General features: G+C 51.7%; 6 protein-coding genes across 6 annotated transcripts; 5 read left to right on the top strand and 1 right to left on the bottom strand.

The window, feature by feature from the left end:
• Positions 1–4,402: 4,402 nt before the first annotated feature.
• HER10_EVM0005853 (uncharacterized protein) lies at positions 4,403–5,781 on the top strand (the record flags this gene model as incomplete). Its single annotated transcript, XM_035475456.1, is given in 5 exon segments — positions 4,403–4,620; positions 4,785–5,044; positions 5,079–5,342; positions 5,360–5,513; positions 5,622–5,781. The coding sequence occupies 5 exon segments, from the start codon at positions 4,403–4,405 to the stop codon at positions 5,779–5,781; spliced, it is 1,056 nt and encodes a 351-aa protein (XP_035338389.1).
• Positions 5,782–7,307: 1,526 nt separating this feature from the next.
• Positions 7,308–8,747, top strand: HER10_EVM0011523 (ribonuclease T2 family protein). The gene is made up of 3 exons (XM_035480953.1): positions 7,308–7,711; positions 7,866–8,000; positions 8,164–8,747. The coding sequence occupies exons 1-3, from the start codon at positions 7,434–7,436 to the stop codon at positions 8,618–8,620; spliced, it is 870 nt and encodes a 289-aa protein (XP_035338930.1). The 5' UTR covers positions 7,308–7,433; the 3' UTR covers positions 8,621–8,747.
• Positions 8,748–13,342: 4,595 nt separating this feature from the next.
• Positions 13,343–16,934, top strand: HER10_EVM0008253 (uncharacterized protein). Its single transcript, XM_035477782.1, has 3 exons — positions 13,343–14,799; positions 14,872–15,304; positions 15,361–16,934. The coding sequence occupies exons 1-3, from the start codon at positions 14,012–14,014 to the stop codon at positions 16,345–16,347; spliced, it is 2,208 nt and encodes a 735-aa protein (XP_035338635.1). The 5' UTR covers positions 13,343–14,011; the 3' UTR covers positions 16,348–16,934.
• Positions 16,935–17,078: 144 nt separating this feature from the next.
• On the bottom strand, positions 17,079–18,878 carry HER10_EVM0012371 (uncharacterized protein; the record flags this gene model as incomplete). The annotated part of the gene is made up of 2 exons (XM_035481767.1): positions 17,079–18,498; positions 18,613–18,878. The coding sequence occupies 2 exons, from the start codon at positions 18,876–18,878 to the stop codon at positions 17,079–17,081; spliced, it is 1,686 nt and encodes a 561-aa protein (XP_035339000.1).
• Positions 18,879–20,521: 1,643 nt separating this feature from the next.
• HER10_EVM0005676 (uncharacterized protein) lies at positions 20,522–21,100 on the top strand (the record flags this gene model as incomplete). Its single annotated transcript, XM_035475282.1, has 1 exon — positions 20,522–21,100. The coding sequence occupies one exon, from the start codon at positions 20,522–20,524 to the stop codon at positions 21,098–21,100; it is 579 nt and encodes a 192-aa protein (XP_035338371.1).
• Positions 21,101–21,801: 701 nt separating this feature from the next.
• On the top strand, positions 21,802–23,368 carry HER10_EVM0004443 (uncharacterized protein; the record flags this gene model as incomplete). Its single annotated transcript, XM_035474087.1, has 5 exons — positions 21,802–21,946; positions 21,994–22,104; positions 22,150–22,257; positions 22,302–23,104; positions 23,165–23,368. 5 exons carry the CDS (start codon positions 21,802–21,804, stop codon positions 23,366–23,368), a joined length of 1,371 nt encoding a protein of 456 aa, XP_035338271.1.
• Between the last annotated feature and the right edge of the window lie 628 nt (positions 23,369–23,996).

The raw sequence follows: 23,996 nt of genomic DNA, 5'->3' as shown, positions 1-23,996 counted from the left end.
CACTGAAGTTTTTGGAACTGAGCTGAAAACTTGTTGCTGCTGGTCTGCAACTTGATAGAATTGCGTGATATTTGATGGGTCTTTATACCTTTTCAGACAGACTACAAGATCACACTTTTCTCCAATTGTGCCTCAAACTTCGGCTCTGCAAGGTGAATCATGAATGCGTAAACCTCAACTCAAACAGCTCGTACGTGTTATGCATCTTTTCCCATCGCGCGAAGGTTTCGCATGGTCTGCTGCGGGGCAACAAAGACCACACATCAGAGCATCAGCTACATACACGAGGCCGAGACTTTCCAGCGTCGGACTCGATTCTGCAAGTCAGATCAGTGAGGTCTTCGTGGTCGTATTCACCTCGTAACGTGGACGAACCATTGGTCTGAGTGTCGACGAGTACCGCCAAGGTACCTGAGTCTCGCAGTCACATGTGAAATTAGCCAGCTTTAGGTGCTGAAGCAGAGCTTGACGCTAGACGAAGTCAAAGGCTGACGACTCTTTCGTGTCCAAACCCGTGAGGGGCCTGTCAGCACGACCTAGACTTCTCTGAAGAGCCCCGCCAAGTAGGTTTCACTGAAACCCTGAGAGGAGCATCGTGCAGTAGTCCGTGAGGGGTTACAATGTTGGGAGCAAATCTCAAGAGAGCATGTTCCCCGCGTGTGGACATGGGGCCATCATGAGGCTGAGAATCAGTCCCAACAAACTCAAGGCTGCAGCTTCAAAGGCTGATCAGAAGCCGGGATCCTTCTGCGGCGGCAACATCGGAAGAAGCTGGGGAACTGGCCCGGTTTGAAGTGACAATCGAGCTACACTCATACATTGAGCACAATGTCAGGTTTATGACATGAAAGCTATGTGCCACTGATGCTACCGATGAATAGCAAACTTTTGATCCCACGTGGCAACGCGGACTTTGTAGAGTCTTACACCATTTCCCCAATGTGGCCCGCAACAAATGCAGGCCGTTTCTTGTTTAGATTTTTGGACCCCTCATTCTTGCATTGATTCTCCAACTCCATTGGCTTTTTTCATTGCTGCCGTCTCCTTGTAGAGAAGCATCACAATCTTACGACCTTAAGCTTCATATTGAATTACTTCTTATGGGCTCGTAAAACACCCGACAATAACCGCATCAGACCGGCACACGCACAAATTACTTCGAAATTCTTGGATGTCGGTATAGAGCAATTGAGGCTTCCAAGGTTGTGATGAAGGTTGCGGGGTACCGGCGAGGCGCGCGGGGTACGTGAAGTCTAAGACGGTAAGGCTATGTGCGGCACTCGGGTTCCTCTCCTGGCTTTGACATATGTGCCGGTTCCAGCCAGAGATGCAGTGTGACAAGGTGAGATTTGGACATTCGATGATGACGATGGCGCTTTTCGGCATATCCCAAGTTTCTAGACCAATGTCTATGACAGAACAATGACTGTTCAATGACTGTTAGAGAGTAAATGGCGTTTGTGGATGGTACTACCAGGTTTCTTCAGGGTAAGTTGATATTGGTTCATTCATCAAACATCCCATCTGGCTTACGGAAAATAAACCGAATCCGAAGTGCAGCTTGATCAGTAAATGCACACAAAAGTGTCGCAGTGGTAGCTCTCTGTCGAAGAAATGTAGTCAGCATAGCGCAGCCCGACATTGTTCAAGTCCACAGCATTGGTTGGTAGAAAGAAAGGACGGTGTCTCAAGCGAATGTCGGGCCGAGCGGGGCGAGCGGCCCGAGCCCGATAGGGCGGACCCCGCCCGGCCAAAAGTGGAGTTTGTGGTGGATACCTCTGCCGCCTACCCGCCGGTTCACTGAGCCGAGAGGAGCGGCGGAGGGGAAACAGTTTTCCTGGATGGACTTTTCTGTGCGCGCTTTGCCCCGAGGACTCGCATACGAATCCAACCGGGTTCTGCGGCCGGCGTCACGGTCATCTGAGCTGAAACTGCGTCAAAGCAGCATTTCTGCTTCTGCTGCGAGCTGCGAGTGGCAGACTTTGGCTTAGGTACTGGCTCCAATGTTAAGATTTGCAAAGAGTAGTACAAGCAGAACAAGGTTTTCATTGGAAATTGGTCAATCACGGTTGACCTTTTCTCAAGCCCCGGCGTACCAGAAAGTCGGGTCGGGCATCAAGCAATGCTAAGTGCGTACAGCTACGCTCAACCTCATTGTCGACCATGAGCGTGCATTATTGCGGGGAATCGAGGGCATCTTACCACAATGCACAATCAAAATCTCAATTCAAATGATCGGATAAGATTAGCGAGGGCTTAGAACTGCGTCTCAGCCTCCGTAGGCCTGCTTGCGGGCTTCGAGATGTTACAAGTCGAAAAAGATACTTTTCATGTTTTTGAGTCTTAAACTCAAAAGTCTTCTGAATCTCCTTCCTCGAGATTTCAAGTAATGGGTCCTTGAAAACGCTTAACTCATGGTAAAATGCAATTTCCGAGACTTTGAGGCGGAAAACTAAGTACTTATGTATGTGAGGTGATATCGCGGAATCCGCTGTGTCTACGACATCTGACGACAATCTGGTGGGTCTCCATGTACAGAGGTGGAGTTGATTTGGTCTTTAAATTGCCCTCTCCACAAGGCCCAAGCAATCTTACTGCTTGTTCAGAGACATTCAGACGAGCTTAGGCCCAAACAACATCAGATGGGAGGAAACAAGCTGGCTCCTGCACGGCGACCATGAGAATAATTTTCACCTATCACATGCTTCGAGATTGGAATGATCAATGCATTAAGAGCTGCGTTTAGAACAGATCATCAAGCTCACGAGCATTTGGCTGTTGACGTGCCCAATCGCTACGCCTTTCTTGTCAGCTCTGAGGAACGAATGCATCAAGTTTGAAGTACATGTACGATTGACAGCTATCGTTTGGTGATGTCGTTTATCAGCTGTTTTGTGGCTCCATAGGCCACTACCACATCGAGGGCCAGACGGCGTCAGGGCGTAATAGAGACTCCGGTCCTTTAGGGGTATGCCGCTATTGCAAGCTCTGCCGTTTCTTTCCCTTTTGCTGCTTTTCTCTCATCTAATACGTAGATACAAGGGTTGAAGATGGGCAGAGTAACCATAGAGAAATGCGGCAACATATGTGCTTACCATATCTCGAAATCGACGGTGCAGACCAAGCCTTGAAGTTTTTAATTGCGCATAGTAGTCTCTCCCCCGTCTGCAATTGGTCCATAAAGCACATGGTGGTCGAATTATGCTCGATCAGATGCCTAATTATATTATACGGATACAACTTGACCAAATTCGAGTGGCCCTTTTCCTAACCATGCCAGGAATTTCTCAGCGCAGACAACAAGCGTAACATATGTGATTTGGGATCGGCAAAGACAAGACATCTCTGGGGCCATTTGTTTGGCCGGCATCCTTCCCTGCCAAGATACAGCTTGAGTCTTCGGATCGAGTCCAGCCAACCCCTTGCCAGAAGGCTAGAGATCCGAGACACACTTTCGAAATTCAAGCGACGTGATTCGTGAAGTGTCCGAGGGGGAAATCTAGCTCGGAAATCAATCATAGGGAGTACCAGGTCGCCATTCCAAAAGTCCCAACGCTGTGGTAATCCTATTTCCACGACATGCGTGCCGCCCCTGCACACACGATCATGCAAAGGCACTGCAAGCCAGGGGATCATCGTTGGGGGTGGAAGCAGCGCCGCATCTGCTCATGTGTACATATTTCCACTGCCTTGAGGAATTGCTCAACTCACGTCATGTTGAATGAGGCGCACACCTTCTTCCACGAGAATGAGCATGGGAGAGATCTTGAATTCTACATTAATGTGCTTCTGTTGCTCCGACTGCATGCTTAGCAGGGTATGTGTGTTTACTGGTCATCAAATGGTAACCTCTACAACTCGATGATTGATGGATCTGTCCAAAATGAAAGACTGATCTTTCCAATCCTCAAAGCCTCACTGCTGACCAGGACCAGAAAGCTACCTCAGAGATTTTGAGTGTCTCGTTCCCTGTCTTACCAAGGCGGTTACATCCAGATTGGACTAAGTCAGCATGCCAACATAGGCAGTCTCCCATTCCCTTGATTGCCATTGTTGGTGTAACAAATAACCTGAGCTATAATATCGCTACATTCTTGAGAGTTGAGACCAATCCTCTGAAGGAGTCAGGCTCCAGCCACCGCGCCGTCAGTTTCGTTGTCTCCGAAGCAAGATATCTGCATTTGCTCAAAACGGAAGCTAGCCCCTAAATAGCTGTTCTAGCTCATCTTTCAAAAGACTTCCCACAAACACCACTTGCGGCACTGGACCTTGACCGGAAATCTCACTTCCAGAGAAAGCAACGAAAGTATGCAAGATATTCAGTAAACCCATTCGATCGGCCGAGTTCTTTGCACAAAGTATATCAACATCAAGCGGCGTACAACGACGTACGATCAGCACAATGGCGCGGTTTCCAGTAGCCCGGCTACTCCTGGCATTGCTAGCAACGGCCTTCACCAACGCCCAAGTTGATCAGGCGCAGTACAGCATCCCTTGCGTGATGCAATACGTCGGCTGTGTCCTCATCCCAAACTTCAACACGGCCTTCAGCCGTCTACTGGGCGACAATGCTTTGACTCCCGGCAAGTGCCAGCGATTCTGCAGCAATCTTGGCTCGACGTACGGAAGCCTATACGACGGTTACTACTGCAGATGTTCACTTGTGCCCGAGACGGTAGCACCTGTCATCTATCCAGTAGCCGAATCTCTATGCAACAGAGTGTGCCTAGGCGATACGAATGCAAGATGTGGCGGTGACCCGAATTATCTCAACCTGTACAAAGCGGTTGCTATCACTACCACGTGCGGAACCAGCAGTACCACTGCCACGACATCGTCTTCATCCTCGACGACGACCTCTCCGACAACCACAGACACGCCCTCGACAACGTCGTCACCGACTTTAACCTCCTCCGACTCCTCGTCACCGACTTCAACCTCCTCCGACTCCTCGTCATCTTCGTCCTCCTCGACGACCTCAACGCCCTCAACGACCTCGACAACCTCAACAACCTCAACGACAAGAAGCATCCCAACGTTCCCAGTCAACACCCTAGTTCCCGCCCCCCTCGCGCCAGCACGATACATAGGCTGTGGCCCCCTAGATAACTCCATGGTCAGCGACGTCGATCTCCTCTTCAACCCCTACGTGGCGAATCAACCAGTCGAATGTCAACAGTACTGCAAGACCAACAGGCGAACGATCACCATGATGTCAAAGTTCCTCTGTATTTGCAGTATCCTGGTGCCGGGAGCGGTAACACCGTTTTCATCGGAAATTCCCCCAAACGATAACTACTGCACAAATCCATGCAGCTCGTTCCCCTCGGCGCCTTGCGGCGGTGCGATTCCATTTGAGCTAGGCGCCCCGGTGTACACCGTGTACGAGCTGGACGAGAGCCAACTCAACTCTACGAGTTCGAGTTCATCTTCGACCATCTCCTCTACTTCGACTACGTCTTCTCTTTCGTCGAGTTCAGTTGCTTCGGTTTCTGGAAGCAGTACAACATCTGGTACCAGCACACTCTCTAGCACATCATCGTCAGGATCATCTTCAACATCGCCTCAAGGATCATCTAGCAGCATCAGTTCGCTCTACTACTCAAACACAACCTCGCTAGCGACAACTTCAAGCCAGTCAGCGACCTTGAGCACTTCAGCCTCGACTACACCAGTGTCAAGCGTTCCCAGCAGCGGAGGATCATCTCCTACAACTTTACCGCTTTCCTCAACGTCCCCTACTTCAGTCCCTTCTTCAGTCCCTGCTTCAGCCTCTTCTGATACGTCGAGCGGCAGCGCTCCATCGTCAACTACGTCTCCTGCCTCGACAACAAATAGTGGATCCAGTACCAGCACTTTGCCAACCACGGGTCCCCTCCCAATAGATACGAGATCTACAAGTCCTACTCTCGCATCTACAAGTAGTCTTGTAGTGTCGGGCACGGCGTTCCTTCTCACAGTCACCGTATTGAATCAGCCTGCACCAACTCAAACCCTTAACCCCTAGGTGGATGAAGTGTGAGGAAAGAATCTTTGGGAGCATATTTTCAGTAATCACGTAATGACATTAAATGTAGAGTTAAATTCGCTTAGAACAATCGGGGTAGAATGAATTTCAATAGACGAGCTATGTTCAAAAGAATCTTTTGAATTTAACTTCATATCTGATCAAATCTAATAGCTTGTTGCGCTTCAAGGTGATTGATTTGCATTTGCGGTTCAATTGAAATAATCCTGAAGTCCCCACTACTAGTTACAAAGAAGAGATCTGGCTTTTGACAAGAGAATATGGCAAGACGAATGTGAAGTCTGGGACGTAGACCCGGACGAAAAGGGGGTTTGCTGGACAGCGGATAAATGAATCCCATGAACGTACAACTCCGACATATATGCTGTCATTCCATGTTCTCGACATGCAGATAATTAAATGGGACACTCATACTCATTCAACAAGTTCTAACCTGCCCGTTCTCTACGAAGTCCATTCTCCACTTCTTACTTTCGCTGAGCACATAAGCGTAGTTCAAAAGTGTATTAGCAGCTTCTATCGCATAGGACAGCCCTTCACATATCCCATTCAGCTTAAGCAAGCCTCGTTTCCAGCAAACATGTGCATTGCCTAGAACTTGCTCATCACTTGAACTGATACTTGTGTCGTTCTTGTGTCTTCGTAGTTCTATATAGGCGAGTGGTCCATGTCTTCGCATGGTCCGAGTGATCTCGGAAGCGAAGAAATCGGGGAGTCGGGACATAGACCTGCAAGCTTACTGGCAAGATGATTAGGCTTTAATGGGAATTATAGCAGCTAGTCTGGAGGGAAAGAGTGAGTACATCATGCATAGTATGTTCAAGGAGTTGAATGAGGATTGGAATGCGTGGGAGCTGCGTTTCCATTTTCCACGATGAATTATCTCATTCCCTAATTCCACATCTAAGTCACCAAAGTCACGGAATTAATTCCACACTCACAGCAACACCACCTGCTCCCTCAAACGTCAAACACAATGTAGCCTCAATTCTGGTCAATATCCAACCCAAGAGCAGTGCAGATAAACCCAATTTCGAGCGAAGGTAGACCAGAGCCCTCTACCAAGAACCCGTCTGCCATCCAAACCGCAACAAGCAGCATGTCACCGCACCCCACAGTCCCCACACAATCGATCAGCCCCGCAAATCTCAAAGATCCCTCCTCACCCAATAACATCCCTCAATCCAAAAGCGGTGAATCCGCCAAGCCACAGCTAATCCCCACCTGACGCGGCAGAATCCCCAGACAAGCTCCGCCTCGGACCAAACCCTCAACCTTCAAGCTACATATCGCAACCAAACGTCACCAACACCTTCAATCCCACAACCATTACACCCCCTCGGTCCTATCACCATCCATCCCAATAACAAACCATACCAAAGACACAAACAAAGACAAACCCGCAATGGCGCCCTCCCTCCGCGCCCTCCTCCAAAACCTATCCTCCCTCCTCCCCCACCTCTCCCCCATCACCAACGACATCACAAGCACATCCTCAAGCCTCGCAGCACCACCGACCACATACGAACCACTCTCCGGCGCGCCACAATGCCCAATCGACGGCTCCGCCAGGAACGCGTGCTGCCACGTCTACCCCTCCAGCCGCCTCCTCCTCACCCAATATTGGGATGACACCGTCCATGCCCCCGGCGCAGAGGAGGATTGGACGCTTCACGGACTATGGTATGCTCATTCTATTCGTCATCCCTTAGCTCCTCTTCTCGTGATTGTTATCGTCAATTGAATTGGGGGAAACGATTGCTCCCTGCCAAGTCAACTCTCTTCGGAAAGACAATCGAATAAGTACTTAGGTATCTAACTGGGATCCTTGCAATAGGCCCGAACCATGCGATGGAAGCTACAAAGCATTTTACGGCACGGAGCTTCAATTCACCAACATCACCGACATCCTGAAGCATTACGGTCAAGATGAACTCCTGGCGTTGATGGAGAGATACTGGGTAGCAGCATAGTAAGCCCCTCCCCCTCCCGTGGCCCCCCACTCCGGCCCCCGTCTTCCCCGTCCCCGTCACCGTGCACCCCCGGCCGGAACCAAGCAGCACTCCCCTTCCGGCCCATCATCGGCCTGACCCAAACACTCAACCGACAATGCTAACAAACACCCTCCCTCGCAGCGGCGCAAACAACAACCTCTGGGCCAACGAGTACAACACCCACGCAAGCTGCATAAACACCCTCTCCTCAACCTGCTACGACACCGCATACGACACCGGCATCCAAGTCGTCGACTACTTCACCCGCGCCTTCTCTCTCTTCCGCCAACTCGACACCTTCACGGCGCTCGAGAGGGCCGGCATCACGCCCTCAATCTCCAGACGCTACGCTCTCGCCGAGGTGACCAGGACGCTGGAGAGGCTGAGCGGCGGCCGCGTGGTGCTGCGGTGCTCCGGACAAGGACGCGATGTACTTCACGAGGCGTGGTACAGCTATTCTCTAATGGGGAGCCTGCAGACGGGACAGTTTGTTCCCGCGAGCGACCTGGGAAGCTACGGTGAGGCGAGTAACTGCGCCAAGGAGGTCAGGTACCTGCCCAAGACGTGCAAGGGCAACTGCCCGAATGCGGAACTATAGAGCCATTATCGAGCTCGGACTGCGCTTTGGTTATGATAGGCACGATGCTCTTGGGATATTGTTTGGTTTACACAATGGGATATCTGCATTTGGGAATACTGGCCAGGCGTTTGGGCAGGGAATGGGGAGTTTGGTCCGGGTCATTAGTGAACTCCTTCTGTCCGGGACCGAGAATTGTAGTGCTGGTCTCCGGCAGTCGTGCTGTAACAAGTCGCTTATGATAAAACTCGGTATGCTCGGCATTGCCGATGCGGTCATCTTCAATACTCTTCTGTTGGAAAACTGTCGGCAAATGGCTTTTGGTGTTTCAGCCTTCTCGTTGGAGGTAATTGTCCGTGGAGTTTTTCGGATAGCCTAACGCCGACGAGGCTGGAATACCGAGGAACAACTTGAAACCGTCCTTTGATATGGGATGACGAAGTCTAACCGTCCCTCTGATGGCTGTCTCCCAAACTCAGAGCTAAAAACGATTCTCGAAGATTACGGCGGCGTTTCCCAAAATTCGACTAATACTGCGGATAGCCACTGAACAGCATCAAAAATGCTCGTGTGTTTGTTCGCACGTGTCTTGACCTCATCCGCAGCTTCTAGCCTTGACGCGAAGGATTCTTCCTCAGACGTCGACATCTCTCCTTTTGCTTCTAATACCAGCGTGCCAGCCTTGCATGCAGCCGTCGAGACAGGAGTGGTGCAGTCCTGGCAAGGTCTTGAAGAAAACGGATGCATGCCTTATCGGACCGACCGTCGAAACTAGCGCACGCTTGTACCGATCTGGATTAGAGCATGTGGAGGAGGAAGAGTGGGCTGAGACGGACGCCGACGCACAGCACAGCATGGTGCTATGCGAGCGTGCCATGGTCGGATTGGGCGTGGTACAGCGTCCTGTCATGCCTGGCTTCTTTGGAAAGTTGTCGAGGCATCTCCGCAGCCCCGACATTGGGCGCTTGCCCGAGCGCTGGTTCGCTGTCGGCATTTGAGGAGAAGGGGGAAACGGGGTGGAGAAGCGGCGGAATGCAGGCCATTTCTCTGGGCGCTGTCATCGACCATGATCAGAGCAAGGGCTCCTTGGTCTTTGTATCCGTACTCCGTATACACATTTCGGTTCTGGTGCTCAGATCGCCGTGGACCTCATCGTGGAGTTACAGGCCGCCAACACGAGTGAAAGCCGGTGTTTCTGAAAATTCCATCTCACAGGCCTAGGAAAACCGCAGCGGGTGTCAACAGTTCCGGTGCCACGAGGTGGACAAGGTGAGAAGAGCGAGGGCTGGAGGCGGGCAGATTCTTCAGCCCTGCCAGAGATTTTCAGAGACCAGAGGGCAGTACGATGTAACCTGTCCAACGCAAGGACCGTGACCAAGTTACCAAAGCCCGTGGTCGAGGTCAATGAAGATGAAAAAAAATCATTGCCCCTTGTCTCATGTGTTGGGTCCAGCTGCTAGGCGTAGCTGTTCAGAGAATGCCATTTCTTGCTGACAAGAGCGAATTCCTCGTTCGCGGTGCCTCCTCTTCTTCTCCCCCTCGTCCATAGTCCACGGGTGTACCGGCATTCGTAGACGGTGGCAGTGTTCATGCCTGTTAGCGTCGACGGCTTCTGAGGCGGCGGCAGCTAACAATGTTGCCTCATAAGCTGCTTCTTTGGTCTCCGCCACAACGGGGCTTCTGCTGGTGCAAATGCTCCTATTTGGCTGTTTGGATGGTGCCGTTGAATTATTGACAAAACTTAAGCCCCGATGTGGGCACACGACACCGATCTGAGATGCGCTCAAAGTTAGCAGCTCGATTGGTCTCAATGGCATTCCAAATGGTCACCGTATTGTGCTGATGCAAATGGACTCCCTGGTGGGTGACAAACGACAGCTGAGCAGCAAACTCTGGGTGTAGCCAACTCGTGCACTGATGATCAAGCTGCAAACGGCTTCTTGCATTGGCGAAGGAGGGTGGCCACCTAGAGGTCGTGGTCTGATAGGTGGGCTGAAGCGAATGGAAGCATGGTGGAAGACGCTTGGAAGGTGGAAGGTTTTCCTCATGCGCCATTCTAGGGCGATCCGGGGACTGGCAAGCCCAGGGGTTGATTGAATGAGGGTGGTCAGTGTGAGCTTTTGCAAAGAACTGAGCAAAGATTGCTTGCGATTCGCAAGATTGCCAAGTCCAAGGCTCCGGGACATGGAAAAACCCACCCTCAAGATGGCCACGACCGCTATTTTGGTGGGTGAGGACAAGAACCGACCATCTGTAACCATCGAGCAATAGCCTACCAGCCGGCATCGGTTAGAAGGATCTCGATCCCATTCGGTGGGTTCTCGTAGCATGCTTGCTGCAGTTGCCAAGGGTTAGTGCCATATCTGCATCCGTACGTGCCTACCACGCCTATTTTGAAGCAACGTGGTTGACATTCTGCTCCCGAACTACCGAGTTTTTCAGAGCCGTAAGAAAAAAATGAGGTGAAAAGACCATCCAGAACGCTCGGTCAGTGGGCATCGTCTCTGCACGCTTGGTGCTCAGAACTGGCACTTTCCGCCATCCCAAGTGTCGGACGATCACCATGATGTCGAGACTAACAAAGTTCATGCTGTGTTGAACTACTGGGAAATAGTGGCCTCGAGCATGGGCGGCTTTGATCCGAGCCCCATTGGGAGACGAGACCGCCGGTGCTGAGAGGTGCTTTTGGGGGGAGAACCTGGCAGGGCTCCATCTGTACCGCGCGCTATCGACGTTGCCAGCAGCAAGTTGTGAGGAGGTCGAGGGGAACAAGCAGCGTCCCAGCGTCGATTAACCCCATGGGCAAGCCATCAGTGCGTTGTGTTTGTGGCTGCTGTCGACGTTGTGGCTGTCGAGGTGCGGCGAGGGATGTCCCTCGCACAGTCGTTTCGTGTGCCTCTAATTTTCGAGCATTGTAGTCTCATCAAAACAAGAGCCAAGAGTCGAACCGGCACTGGGTAGCCATCGTGGGCTGCTCGCGCGGGAGATTCGGGTGGAACACTGTAATTATTAGTAACATTACAGGGACGATGCAAGCTGATGACAGGCTACCGCTAGCAAGTCCCGAGGATCCAGCGCCGGGAGTCCAGATCAGATCAGACAATGGGCGGCAAACTTGAAAGCAACACTAGTTCCAATTAAACAAAGAGAAGGCGTGGCGCACTGGGTTATTCGTAAGGCTCGTTCGTGTGCAGTTTCCAGGTGCTTTGCGTGCCAGTGCTGTGGTCTGGGTGGGCAAATTCTGGCGGTGATGACAAGTCGGACTGGGCGAAGTCGAGAAACGGTGGAGGACTATCACGAGACGGTCAGCGGAGGTGGCCTGCCAATCAGGCGTGCATGTCGTAGACAGACAAGACATGTACAGTAAGGTAGGTATGATGTCGGCAGTGTGTATCCGTAGGGCACGAAATTTGCATCCGTTCGAGGAGCGAGGAAATATTCCGCCCAGAGAATTGCATAGTACCTTAGTTGAGCAGTCAAAGTGAGGCGAATAGGAAACCTCGGATCGACCTCAAGATGCGCCTCGGCCGACTGCGAGTGAAACGTAGTTGTCGGGTACAGCGCCAGAGCAAGGACAGCAACGGCAGGCAATAGCAGCAATCTGCCATCTGCCAGCGGCCAGAGGCTGCAAGCTCCTGGCGTACTAAAGTACCGTATGGCCGAAATGTGGTGGAGAGATACTTGTTGAAAGTTGAGAGTGACGGGCTCCGTCCGAAATGCAACTCAAGCCATTCCGCAGGCGGGTGAGAGGGGGGAGCGCAGGCTGCAGTGAGCCAACCGACAGGCTGGTTTTTGGTACCTCGGTGTTTTCCCAGCACAACGGACACCGGTGACCAACGACGAAAGCGGACTCGATTGGCTTGTTCGTTTTGGATTGGGCGTTGTAAGCGACTTTTGGTCTTGGACAATCAGCGCCCCAGCCTTCGTACGACGTTGCAGGCGGCGTGTTCCGTGTGTTTGTACAGTCGTCACATCAATAATCACCTCGGACCCGGATCCTGCCTGCTGCCACTTGGCTGAGCCCCTGGCCTCATGATGTTTGGCATCCGTAGTGGACGGAGTAGTGTTGCTGGTTTGTTATTGAACTTGATGTCCCTGGGATCCTCTGCATTGACCGTGGAAATTTGTTGCGTTTGGCACAATGAAAGAGGGAAATCATGAACAACAAGAAAATGGCGGGGGATGCCTTGAAAGTGAGGAAGTCACCAAGAATAATTGTAGAGTACTTGAGTACCTAGGGCACGTAGAAGGTGAGGTGGTCCATCGGCGCGGAGGTAAGAACGATGGGGCTTGACGGGAGGGAAGTACACAGTACGTACTATGGCCTCACTGTGGGGAAACATGTCAGGAGAAGGTGCTCCTTCACCCTTCTTTGCCCATTGTTCCTGCCCAATTTTCGAGTATTTTCTGTGGTTTGTCACCAGACATCCACCTTGCCTCCACACAGTGCAAGAAGAGGTCTGTCCTCGTCTCCCAAGTCCGCTACTCCCAATCGGGACTAGTGGGCATGCTGCAATGGGCCTAGCAGAGCCAGAGTGGATCCACTTGACAACCTAAGCAAGGCAAGAGGCCCTCACGTCCTCTCCGTTCCTTCCTGGCTGCCGCTGCCCGCTGGTAGGTACCTTCCACAGGTAGGTATTGCAGTGTGGCGGTCCTGGGCTTTCCTGCCGTCTCTGTCGTCCCTCACAAGTCTCCCGTTCGCCGTCTCTTTTTGCCCGGCAGGTGCCCACTCTCCATTCTTGCCCTGTCCCTTCCTCTTTTCCACTCCCATTTCCCTCCCCTTCCCAGTCCATCCACCCTCCTCCTCCTCTTTCCTTCCGTCCACTTTCCTTCCGCCCACTCAAACACACCACTTACCACGCAATTCTCGAACCTGCAACTCACTCTCCCTACCCGACCGACCCTCACCGAGAAAAATCGTCCACTCTCCCCTTCATCGTCTTCGGTCTGGGGCTTCTTCTTCGACAAAACCGACGACACTTTCGCACATTTATCGACACATTCGACTCCTGGGCAGACTTTTCACGCAGCAGGCTTTCTGCACAGACAAACGGAAAGGGTTGTAACGGGCGTCGCAGCCCCGGATTTTGGCACCATCCCCCGCGTTTCCCTCCCAGCGACTGCATACAGAAAGGGCCGAATACACACTCCATCCCTCGCCAACACAACTCCACGGATCGCTCCTATTGTCCCAGAAGCCTGTTTCCATCACTCTGCACCCTCTCTTATCAATCCTCTTTCCCCGCAAAACTCAATCACGCCCGCTAGACCTTCATTGTCGATGCCAGCGCCCCTACAGAGCCGTCGCCGTCGCTCGGAATAATCATCACCCATTTGGTCTGCTTGTCTCAGAGCGACCGACGACCACCGACGACAACAACCGCCACAACGTCTTCACCGTACGTCGCCACCATGACACAGGCCGTCAAGCGGGCCTGCGACGCTTGCCATCGTCGCAAGGTCAAATGCGACGGCGTCAATCCGTGTCGCAACTGTCATACTGCGCAGCTATCCTGCACCTACAATGCTATTCCTCAGAAGAAGGGCCCCAAGGGCTCCCGTGCAAAGGTCATTAGCGAATTGAGGGAAACACAGCGTCAGACCAGTTTGTCCGCAAAGGTTCAAAACCGCATGAACGGCATTCCGAATCCTCCAGGCCCTGTCAGCTTGGCCCCAACCCCCGGTCTGCTCTCGAGCGAGCTCGTCAAAGAATGCATCGACTTTTACTTTGCCAACCTGTACGAAAAGATGCCCATCCTCGATCGTCGCCAACTCGACCAGCAACTTCCTTTCATGGAGCAGAACCGCGACACCTACTGCCTGCTGACCTCGCTGTGCGCATTCATGATGTTGCAGCCAGGAATGTCAATGCCAACAGGTGACCCTTTCAACCTCGATGTCATGCCCGGTGCCACCATCGTCGCAAGCCAGCTGCTTTTGGAAGAGACCCTGCAAGTTCGCAAGGGCTACGACTACCTCGACAACATCAGTTTCAATACTCTTGCCACAAACTTCTTCATATATGGCTGCTACCATGGTATCGAACTGCACGACAAGGCTTGGTTCTACCTCCGCGAGGCTTCTACCATGATGCACCTCAATGGCATGATCAAGGAGGAGACGTACCATGGCCCCCAATGGGATAATGCCGAGTCCTCTCGGAGAAGGCGGCTTTTCTGGCTGTTTTACATCATGGAAAGGTAAGATCCTGTTCTTCAATGCTTAAAATCGACTGCCACTCTTTTCCATCTACTAACCGCTTGTCCTTGCAGATCTCACGCCATTCAGCGCCAGCGACCTTTGACTTTACAAGCCACCATCAACCCGCCCAACTCCGCCGATGACCCGAGTGACCCACTCAGCCACCAGCTGAACAGCTTCATCATGCTGGTGAACCTGTTCCGCCCCTTCGATGATGCCTTCACAGCTATCTGGAACAAGACGCGCACCAACCTATATGTGTCTAACCTGCAGAAGCAATTGAACGAGGTCCTCCCCACCTACCTTTGCCAAGATGGCCAGCTATCCGACCTTCGCACCAACCAGCAGTGGCTCAAGAGCACTGTCTGGCAATTGACCCATGGAAACTCGTCCAACGAAGACAACATGAATTTCAACTACCCAGTTGACCTTTCCCGCGAGCTTCTGATGACCCTCGCCTCTCACTTCCCTGGACAAGGGATGGAGTTGATGAGCTCCGGCTTGGTATGAATGATCAGATCTGATTTTGTTTTCCTCCTGTTGGCTAACCCTATATGCAGATTGAAAAGCTTTTCGAGATTAGCTGCAACATGACCGACTTCCTCGCTGTTCAGCCCGCCGCGCGGGATCCCTTTACTGTCGGGCCCCGGGAGCAACTCAACCAGACTCTCAATATTGTTGCCGTTCTCCGCCATGGCGATCATCGCTTCCTGCCGCTGTTGCTGAACAAGGTTGCCGATATTATGCCTCGTTTGACCAACCCGATGCTGCAAAATGCGCCCGAAAATTCTAACATGGGCAACATTGATATCTTTGATGGCTTCGGCAATGCGGGCATGGCACAGCCTCCATCTCAGATGCAGATGCAGATGGATACCGACTACGAAAGGAAGTTTTCCGTTGCCGATTACGAAAAGAAGTATGGCGTGTCCGACATGAACAGCAACGGCAGTGAGTCCAACACCATTCCTGCCACGTCTGCCAGTGCATCATCCGTTCCTCCAGCGACTACTGCGGATATGAACTCGCCTTTTGCCAGCAGTTCGCCCGCCATTATGTCTCCACCAATGGAGTATCCCCACAACGGAATGAACGACTATGGATGCACGCCGATGCCCGATCTGGTCATGAGTCCGGCCGGCCAGAACGGATCGGCGATGAACGGTCAAAGCAACATGAATAATCAGCATCAACACCAGCAATCGCATCACATGATTCAGAACCACATGACGCCACAGCAAATGCAGCCCAACATGAGCCAGCATCACATCCACAACATTCAGCAAGGGCAGAACATGGGCAATATCAGCCCACCATCAGTTCAGTCCCAGCAGTCGATGCCAACATCACATCCTATGGGACCAGGTGGAAACAACCTCATGAATTCCATACCGCGCCAACATCCGCAGCGCGCCAGTAGTTATGCTATCCCGCAACAACCGATACCACGCACCGTTGGAGACTTCCACGCACTGCAGCGGGCCAATTCCGATATGCCTGGTCTCTCCGGCATAAGTACGGAGATGGACTTCAATACGTTGCGCTGATGTCGTCTGTAAGCGTTGCTAGCGTGTGTTCAGATTGGGACATCTCGACCACATCGCTTTTAGTTGTTTCCGCGCCATTTATTTTCTTTGTCAGAAGCGCTGGCTATTTCTTTCATGTTTTACCATTTTCTAGATCTTTGCTCTTTTTGCATTCATTCCACCATCTTCGGGATGGGGCGCGGGTTGACACCGCCGCCACTTGAGGATTAGCGGGGATGGCAGCAAAACAAAAAAACTTAGGTGCCTTGGGTTTGGGGACTTATGTTGCGAAACATGGACTTCTTGTATAGGCTTAGGGTCATGGTCACTCTCGCATCTGCCGGCTGAGGCATGGGAACAGGAGTTTTTCAAGGCGTTTGAAAGAGTTTGCCACGTCAAGAGGAGGAAACTAGGATATATGAGCATGGCCGACATGGGAGCGGGTATTTCGGTTACGGCTGAAGCTTGAATTGCGCAGGCAGCGGCATTTCTGCCGACTCCCATGATCGATATGAGAATTAGGAACTTGTCGAGTTTGCAACCACGCAATATTGGCACGCGTCTGTCTCCAAAGAGACTCGATAGACGAATTGAAGACATTAGATTGACTTTACCTTGTCCGCCTGCCCTCGTGTTGCGGTCCCATTTGAATGTGATTGCTATGGATTATGCAGTACATACTAACCTTGCCCTTTCCCCTGGCTTACCCTGGGCTGACATGAGATGTTATGCTTTGGATCAACGTTGTGTCATCACCTCACAGAGAGCAAAACGTCAGCCCACAGCCTCGCAGCCCATACATCTCTTTCTCGTGCTCGGCGATGCGTATCAAGAACCCTCTTCACCACCGCGGGAGACCACTTGCTCCATGGCTCCCATACCCCTTTATAGTAACCATATATTATCTTCGTCTCGTCGGCTCCTTTACCTTGACCGTCATGACTCACATGTGAGCATAAGGAACTCATGGAGCAGCGGTCAGCTTGCTCCGTCTGGAATGAAAGCTGCTCATCCTCCTGTCGCTGCTTTCTAATGGTCGGATTCCCATTATGGGCTGCCGCTTGAGATTGGATACTGATCATAGACCCAATCTGGCACAGCGTCCTCTCCGCTTGTTCGACGTCACCAGCATCGAGAAGGGCAGTCGCCACGCCCAGCAAGATCCTGCAAGAGAGCTGGTAGTTGTCTTGTCTCAAGGCCTCCGTCGCGGCCGCGGTGTATCCCCTGACGACGGCGCGGAACTCGCCCCCGTCCACGTTGCCGAGCAGTCTGAGCAGGGAACACCGCATGATGAGGACATCTAGGGCATGTTCGCTGTTGAACACGGCCTCAGTCTCGAATTGCCGACATATTACGGCAAACACACTCCTCAACGTCTCAAGACGGATCTCTTGCGGGAGGTCCTTGAGTTTAGACCACACTACGCTCAGCGGGTGCCACTCGCCTAATATCTCGCAGTGAAGAGCATGGATGTACCGGATAGAATACTCCAACACCTGAATATTCCCCTGTAGTGTGAGGATATTCACGAGCATGGAGTAGTAAAACCGCGGTTCGCGAATCAGGAGGACGTGCCGGAAGGAAGCGAGCGCGCGGCGGAGGGTGCGTAGGCCCGTGGGGACCTGGTTCCGTTGGAGCAGGCCTGGGACTTTTCCTATTTCTGTGAGGGTCTGTACGACGTGGATGAAGTCGTGTTCGCAGAGGTGTGCGTCGTCGAGGACCCAGGTGCCGGTTTGGAAGGCGGAGGCGTGGTATGCGCTGAAGAGGTGGAGGACGTTGGACTGGATGTCTGTGTCTAGGGATGGGGAAGGGGTTAGGAGGGAGGGGAGGGGAGTGATGATGGTAGGGGATGCGGAGGAGACGTGTAGCACTGGGCTTCGGCTTGGGGACGGCGAGGGTGTCCTGCAGGTGATTTTGCGCTTCAAGGTGGCGGTGGTGGTCCTCTTGCCCGGCGTGTGTCTTCGCTTGATAGTAGTGTTATGCAGGTCGGGTCTGCGCTTGAGGTACTGTTCCACGCGGTCCCAGTCGACGTCCTGGTCTTCGATGCTGAAGCGCGAGTCCTTGCCCGTCGCTTGGCGCTTTCGCTTCAGTTCTAGCATGTGCAGGACTTCCGGCTCTTTGAGCTTCTTGTCTAGGCCCCAGCGAACGATGCGGGATTTGAACATTCTTTCTCTACGGAGGGACTTGATGGTTAGTTCCCATCCAAGAGTCCGAGCGACGAGAAGGAAGAAGAAATGTCTACTTCTGCCGTTATGAGGAGGTACATGTAAGTGAAGATCAGCTCACGTTGCGAAGAAGAAGTGGTCCCGTTCCATGATGGCTTTCACCTCCTTCAAGGATTTGCCCTCGCTTTGGTAGAGTCGGGTGATGGTGGCTTGCATGACTTTCCAGACCTCTTCCGTGGCGTACGGCGGGCTCTTGACTAGACTGATGCCGACCGTATCAGAGTAAGCGTCTGGTATTACATCGTCGTCGTATTGGGCGGCGGCGTCTGTCGCCGGTGCAAACATTGTCACACCCGATTCTGCGTGAGGGGTTTCACGATGAACCATAGTGGCAGACATGTAATGTCATTCACTGTAGGGCTGAGGAAGGAAAGTGAGGGAAGTTGGGTGATTGGGGAGAAGAGCCGCGCTGTTGAGAGGGTTAGGAGGAGGAGAGTTGGCGAGATGTGAGCTTGCAAGCTGCTGACGGTACAAGATAACGTTGCCGGGATCCGGGGGCAGAGCCGGGCCCCATGGCCGAGCCGCATCCAACGTTACCACGTTATCTTATTGGCTTAGAACAAAAGAACTTTGCATTTATTGGACCGGCAAGATTCGGGCTGGTATCCTGGTCAATATGCTACGACTGCTTCGCGTCTTATTGGTCTTGGACAGAAAGACGTTGCATGCATGTTGGAAGCACAATGTCGGGGTCGGTTTCTTAGGCTGAAGGATCCGACGGATACTTGAAGCAGGCTATATGGGAGTTGTCGCGACACTTTGACAAGTCTCATCAGCCCGAAAAGAAAATCAACCCTGGCTGCTTGGAGATGTCAGCAGAAGTTTACACATGAAGTCGCAAACATGGCACTGCTAGTGTGAGCAGCAACTGACTTTGCCTGTATTCCGGAATGATGATGGTTTCAAACCGGCGCCGAGGGATTCAGAAGCTTACAGAGTAAACTTAGGTCTCGTCACCAGATGCAAAGAGTACGCGTTCATTTCTTTGGATAGGTCTTACCAAATGCAAAGACTCTCAGCTAGGCATTTTGTACAACCATAGAGAAAGAGCCGATTGGGGAAAGAGAGGCTTTGCAGGAGATATAAGAAAGATGTAATACGTAGGTCCAGATGACAAATTTGGTTTGGCGCCGAGAGAGTCAGGCTGCTATAGCCGTACACTCCAATCAACAGGCGGACTGCACCTGTACGCCTACCATGCATAAAACATCGCATGAATGACGAGATTGAATAGTGATGAAGCGTGTTTCTCCGATTAAGGCTCACGGGACAGCTCAAGACCATAACAGATATCTTGTAAATCTCGTCAAAGAGTTCAGAAGAAAGCATTCTGTGTGCGAATATGCGTCATGGAAGGGGATACTCGGGCCGCCGCTATGGCAATCAGTCCGCTCTAGCTGAGGGAATAGGACAAGTAGACTTTACATTTATTCATAGATGTATGCCGGGGGGCATGATGTGGCACTGTAGAATCCTACAGAGGCAGGCTGCCATGAATCCACCGCTCATCAGTCCAAAAGAAGGAGACATGTGGACAGCTGGCAGCGAGGCTGAACACTTTTGACCAATGTGATGATGCTCATGAATCGGAGGTCCTAGGAAAGAGTGTCAGCAATGACTTCGCCTTGACTTATCTGGTCGTTTCTGAGATTAATCTGCAGTTTTGCTCGGCTCAGGATGACTCTTGGAGTGGATAAACATGAAATATTGAAAGAGTGAGGCGGGTCGTAGGATCGGATAACACCCAAAGTGTTACTCAATGAAGCCATAGACTGTTGTCTATGGATCTAAAGTCCCTTCTGTTCTCGGTATAAAATAGAGAGAAGATGCCCAGGTCTTAGGAGAAGATCTGGTCCATCATCCTCTCATCTCAACAACTCCAGTACCTGAACTTTCATAAAGCCTTTTCCATTCAAGCATTGAGCTCTTCACAACTCTATTCTCCACACCCAAATAGACCTAATTCCAAGATGCGCTACACCAACCTCCTACTCCTCGCCACCACATCCGGTGCCATGGCAGCGGGCATCGAAAACCGTGGTTTCCTAGCGTGCGTTGACGCCGTAACAGAGCACAAATCTGTCACCACGGACCTTCCCAGCTTGTCGGCGACAGGCGTCGACGAGGACGACATCCCAACCATCACGAACGCCTGCGAGTTGCCCACGCTCACAGGTGCGCCCGGCTCTATCTTGACCTCATTCACCTCCGGGCTGAAGTCTTGGACGAGCGCTCACAGCAGCGAGCTCAGCGCTGTGTGGTCCGCTTGCAAGGACGAGGACTTTGTCGGCAAGATCACTTCTCTTGCTGAGAACTACGGCCCGGTTTGCTCGGCCATAGCAGAGTTCAGTCGTTCCCTCGATGGTACTACAGTGGTTGCGACTACCACTGCTGCCGGCACTGCGGCTACTGAGACTGGAGTCGCAGCTACTGGAACCGGAGGGGCGGCTACTGCTACCACCAGTCTGCCCAACGCTGCCTCGCGAGAGACGGATATGGTTATGGCTGCTGTTGCGGCTGCTGGTGTTGGCTTTGCTGTCATTCACTAGGAGAGACTTGCTACTTGGCATCCGAGCAACGCTATCGGCCGTCTTGCGATGCGATACTTGTGGCTGATGTTGAATCACATTCATTTTGTCTAAATTGACGTTTATGGAAATGGGAGGACGACAGTCGGAGAGAGTTTATTCCGTTATTTGATTTGTGATAGAATATTGAGGAGTGCAGGAAGCGTCATCTTCAAGCTTGCAATAGCTTCACTTTGGTTTCAAGGTTGGAGAACGGTCATTGAGACATGTTATCTTTTTAAATTTGCATCCTTCTTTCCCAATAGCTTTTAACAGTATCATATTCATGTGTCTGAATTTGTTTCCAAGATGTCCAAGATTGCCATTCTACTTTGATGTCGATATTGCCTTCCACAGGACAGCATACGCCCAGGTTGGACATGACGCCGTGTATTTTCGATGAGCGAGATTTTGTGTGACAAATAACATGTTTGCCGCCCAACACCCCTGTCTAGCTCCTCTGCTTCTCGTCCAATTCAAAGAAACATGAATAAACAGAAACTCTGTGCCCCCGTGAATGTTCCTTCTCTACACCGCCACGCCGTTTCCCCCTCTTCTCCGTTCGTTTTCCACGGATAACCCCAGTCGTCACTGTACTGCCCTATTAGCCGTCCACCTCTCGCGAAGAACATTCTGACTTCCAGTTATGTTTTGAATGGATTAATATCTGTCCCGCTGCAACAATGATGCCGAGACTGTACGAGTTGACGGCAACTCAAGTGCTTGAGCTGCTCCGAAATGACACCGTCACGCTGGAGACATACGCGCGGGGGCTTCTAGACCATGTCAAAGAGACTGAGAGTGTCGTCAAAGCATGGGCGTTACTTGGTGAGTTGGGAGTTTTGTAAAATGCAGAATCTTCTAATATGTCCTAGACCCTGGGCATGTAATTGCTCAAGCTCAGACTCTCGATCAAGTTCCTGTCGGCCAAAGAGGGCCTCTGCATGGCCTTGCCATTGGAGTTAAGGACATCATGAATTCCAAGGGTAGGATCAAGCTCCGAGATGTGGTCTATCATTCACACAAGTTAGATATGCCCACTGAGTATGGTTCTCCCATTTACCGAGGGTATCAGCCAAGTTCTGATTCCGCTGCGGTCGCAATCCTTCGCGCCTCGGGTGCTCTAATCTTTGGCTCGTGTTCCTTCATTCGCTGTTAATCCAGATTCTAATTACGCTAACAGGCAAAACTACGACGACCGAGTTCGCTGTGACGAACTCAGGACCTGACACTACCAATCCTTGTGATCCGAAGCGCACCCCTGGAGGGTCTTCATGTGGATCAGCCGCAGCTGTGGCGGCGTTGCATGTTCCGCTCAGTCTCGGATCGCAAACCGGAGGAAGCCTTATTCGCCCAGCATCATTCACGGGAGTCCATGCTCTCAAGCCGACCTTTGACACTATCTCGACAGAAGGCCAAAAAGCAATTGCGCCCACATTCGACACATGTGGATTCTTTGCTCGATGCGTAGAAGACTTGCAGATGCTCGCTGATGTTTTCGGTATCGAAGTTGATGAGCCCGCAAGGGATATACTATTGGAAGAAATGTCAATTGGTCTGATGAAAACTCCAATGTGGTCCACGGCAGGACCTGGCACCATAGCTGCTATCGAAGCGGCCACGGTAATCCTTCGAGGAAAAGGAATCAAGGTTGAAGAGGTCTCATTTCCACCTGAAATGTCGGATCCCGAGGAATTAGAGAGACTTCAGGAAGTCATCACCCAATCTGAAACCCGGGTCTCCTTTCTTCGAGAATACCGAATAGATAAGGACAATCTGGCACCAGAGATTCGCGAGATAGTTGAAAACACCGCTAGAATAACGCATAAAGAGAGGGAGCAAGCTTCTGACAGGCATTCTCACATACGACGCATCATCAATGACTTGGCCAGAGAATACACAGTCATCCTCACCCCTAGCGCAGAAGACGAGGCTCCTGTTGGGCTTGGTGATATGGGTCGCGCGACTTTCAACACGATGTGGACGGTTAGTGTAATAGTGTTCCTCTACACCTGTCAGTCACTTGTCAGGCTGACATTCTACAAGGGGTTTCATATGCCCGTCGTCAATATTCCTGCTTTTGTCGGAGCCAATGATATGCCCGTGGGCGTTTCATTGGTAGGCCCGAGGTTCCGAGATCAGCAACTTCTTAAGACAAGCCTAGCCCTCGCTGAACTCTTCAGAGCCCGGGCTCCGAGGCAGTTGTCAGATCCCAGTAGAAAACAAGTCGGCAATCACGGCAAAGGCTAAGACTTGAGGCGAAAATCCCTTCGGAACAAAACCTATCATGTTGCTTTTTCTATCTTCCCACCAAATTCGGCCGACGGGATGGTCCGAGGCGACTTCATGTCTAAGTGATTTGCTTCTTGTAACCCTTTTGGGAAAAGAGGAAATTCCAATCAGACCTTCATGATTCGACAATGTCCGCACGAGACATATCGCCAAGTTGAGATAAGCCAGGTTTCACAGCCCGGGCATGTCTCGTATCCGTTGTCTCAACGCCAGGCTGAAGTGCGAAGGCACGTGAGCAAATATACCCTTACTACCGAAGCAGCCATGGCGTGGCCAGCTGGGGCGTTGAAATGGGAGATCTTCCCCACATGCAGATACCAGATTCTGAAAACGCAATTTGCTTTACGATCAGTTGTGAGAAGATAGGGTCGGAAAGACATTTTAGTCTCCAGGACTGTGATACAGGGCTGAGATCTCCAAATGCTTTCGGAATGGGGAATAAGGAACAGAGGAATTATGGCTGAACTCTGGTAGCGTTCCAGTCTGCGATTGGATGTTTTTCATTGCAAGAAACAACATTGAGAAGAGTGCGAGAACTTAATTCGCGCGGAATCTTTTGACTTATTGTTGGTGGCGATGAAAATGC

The sequence above is a fragment of the Colletotrichum scovillei genome (assembly GCF_011075155.1).
Source record: "Colletotrichum scovillei strain TJNH1 chromosome Unknown Contig00001, whole genome shotgun sequence".
NCBI lineage: Eukaryota > Fungi > Ascomycota > Sordariomycetes > Glomerellales > Glomerellaceae > Colletotrichum > Colletotrichum scovillei.
Note: the sequence above shows the minus strand (reverse complement) of the source record. Positions and strands in the feature narration are given on the sequence as shown.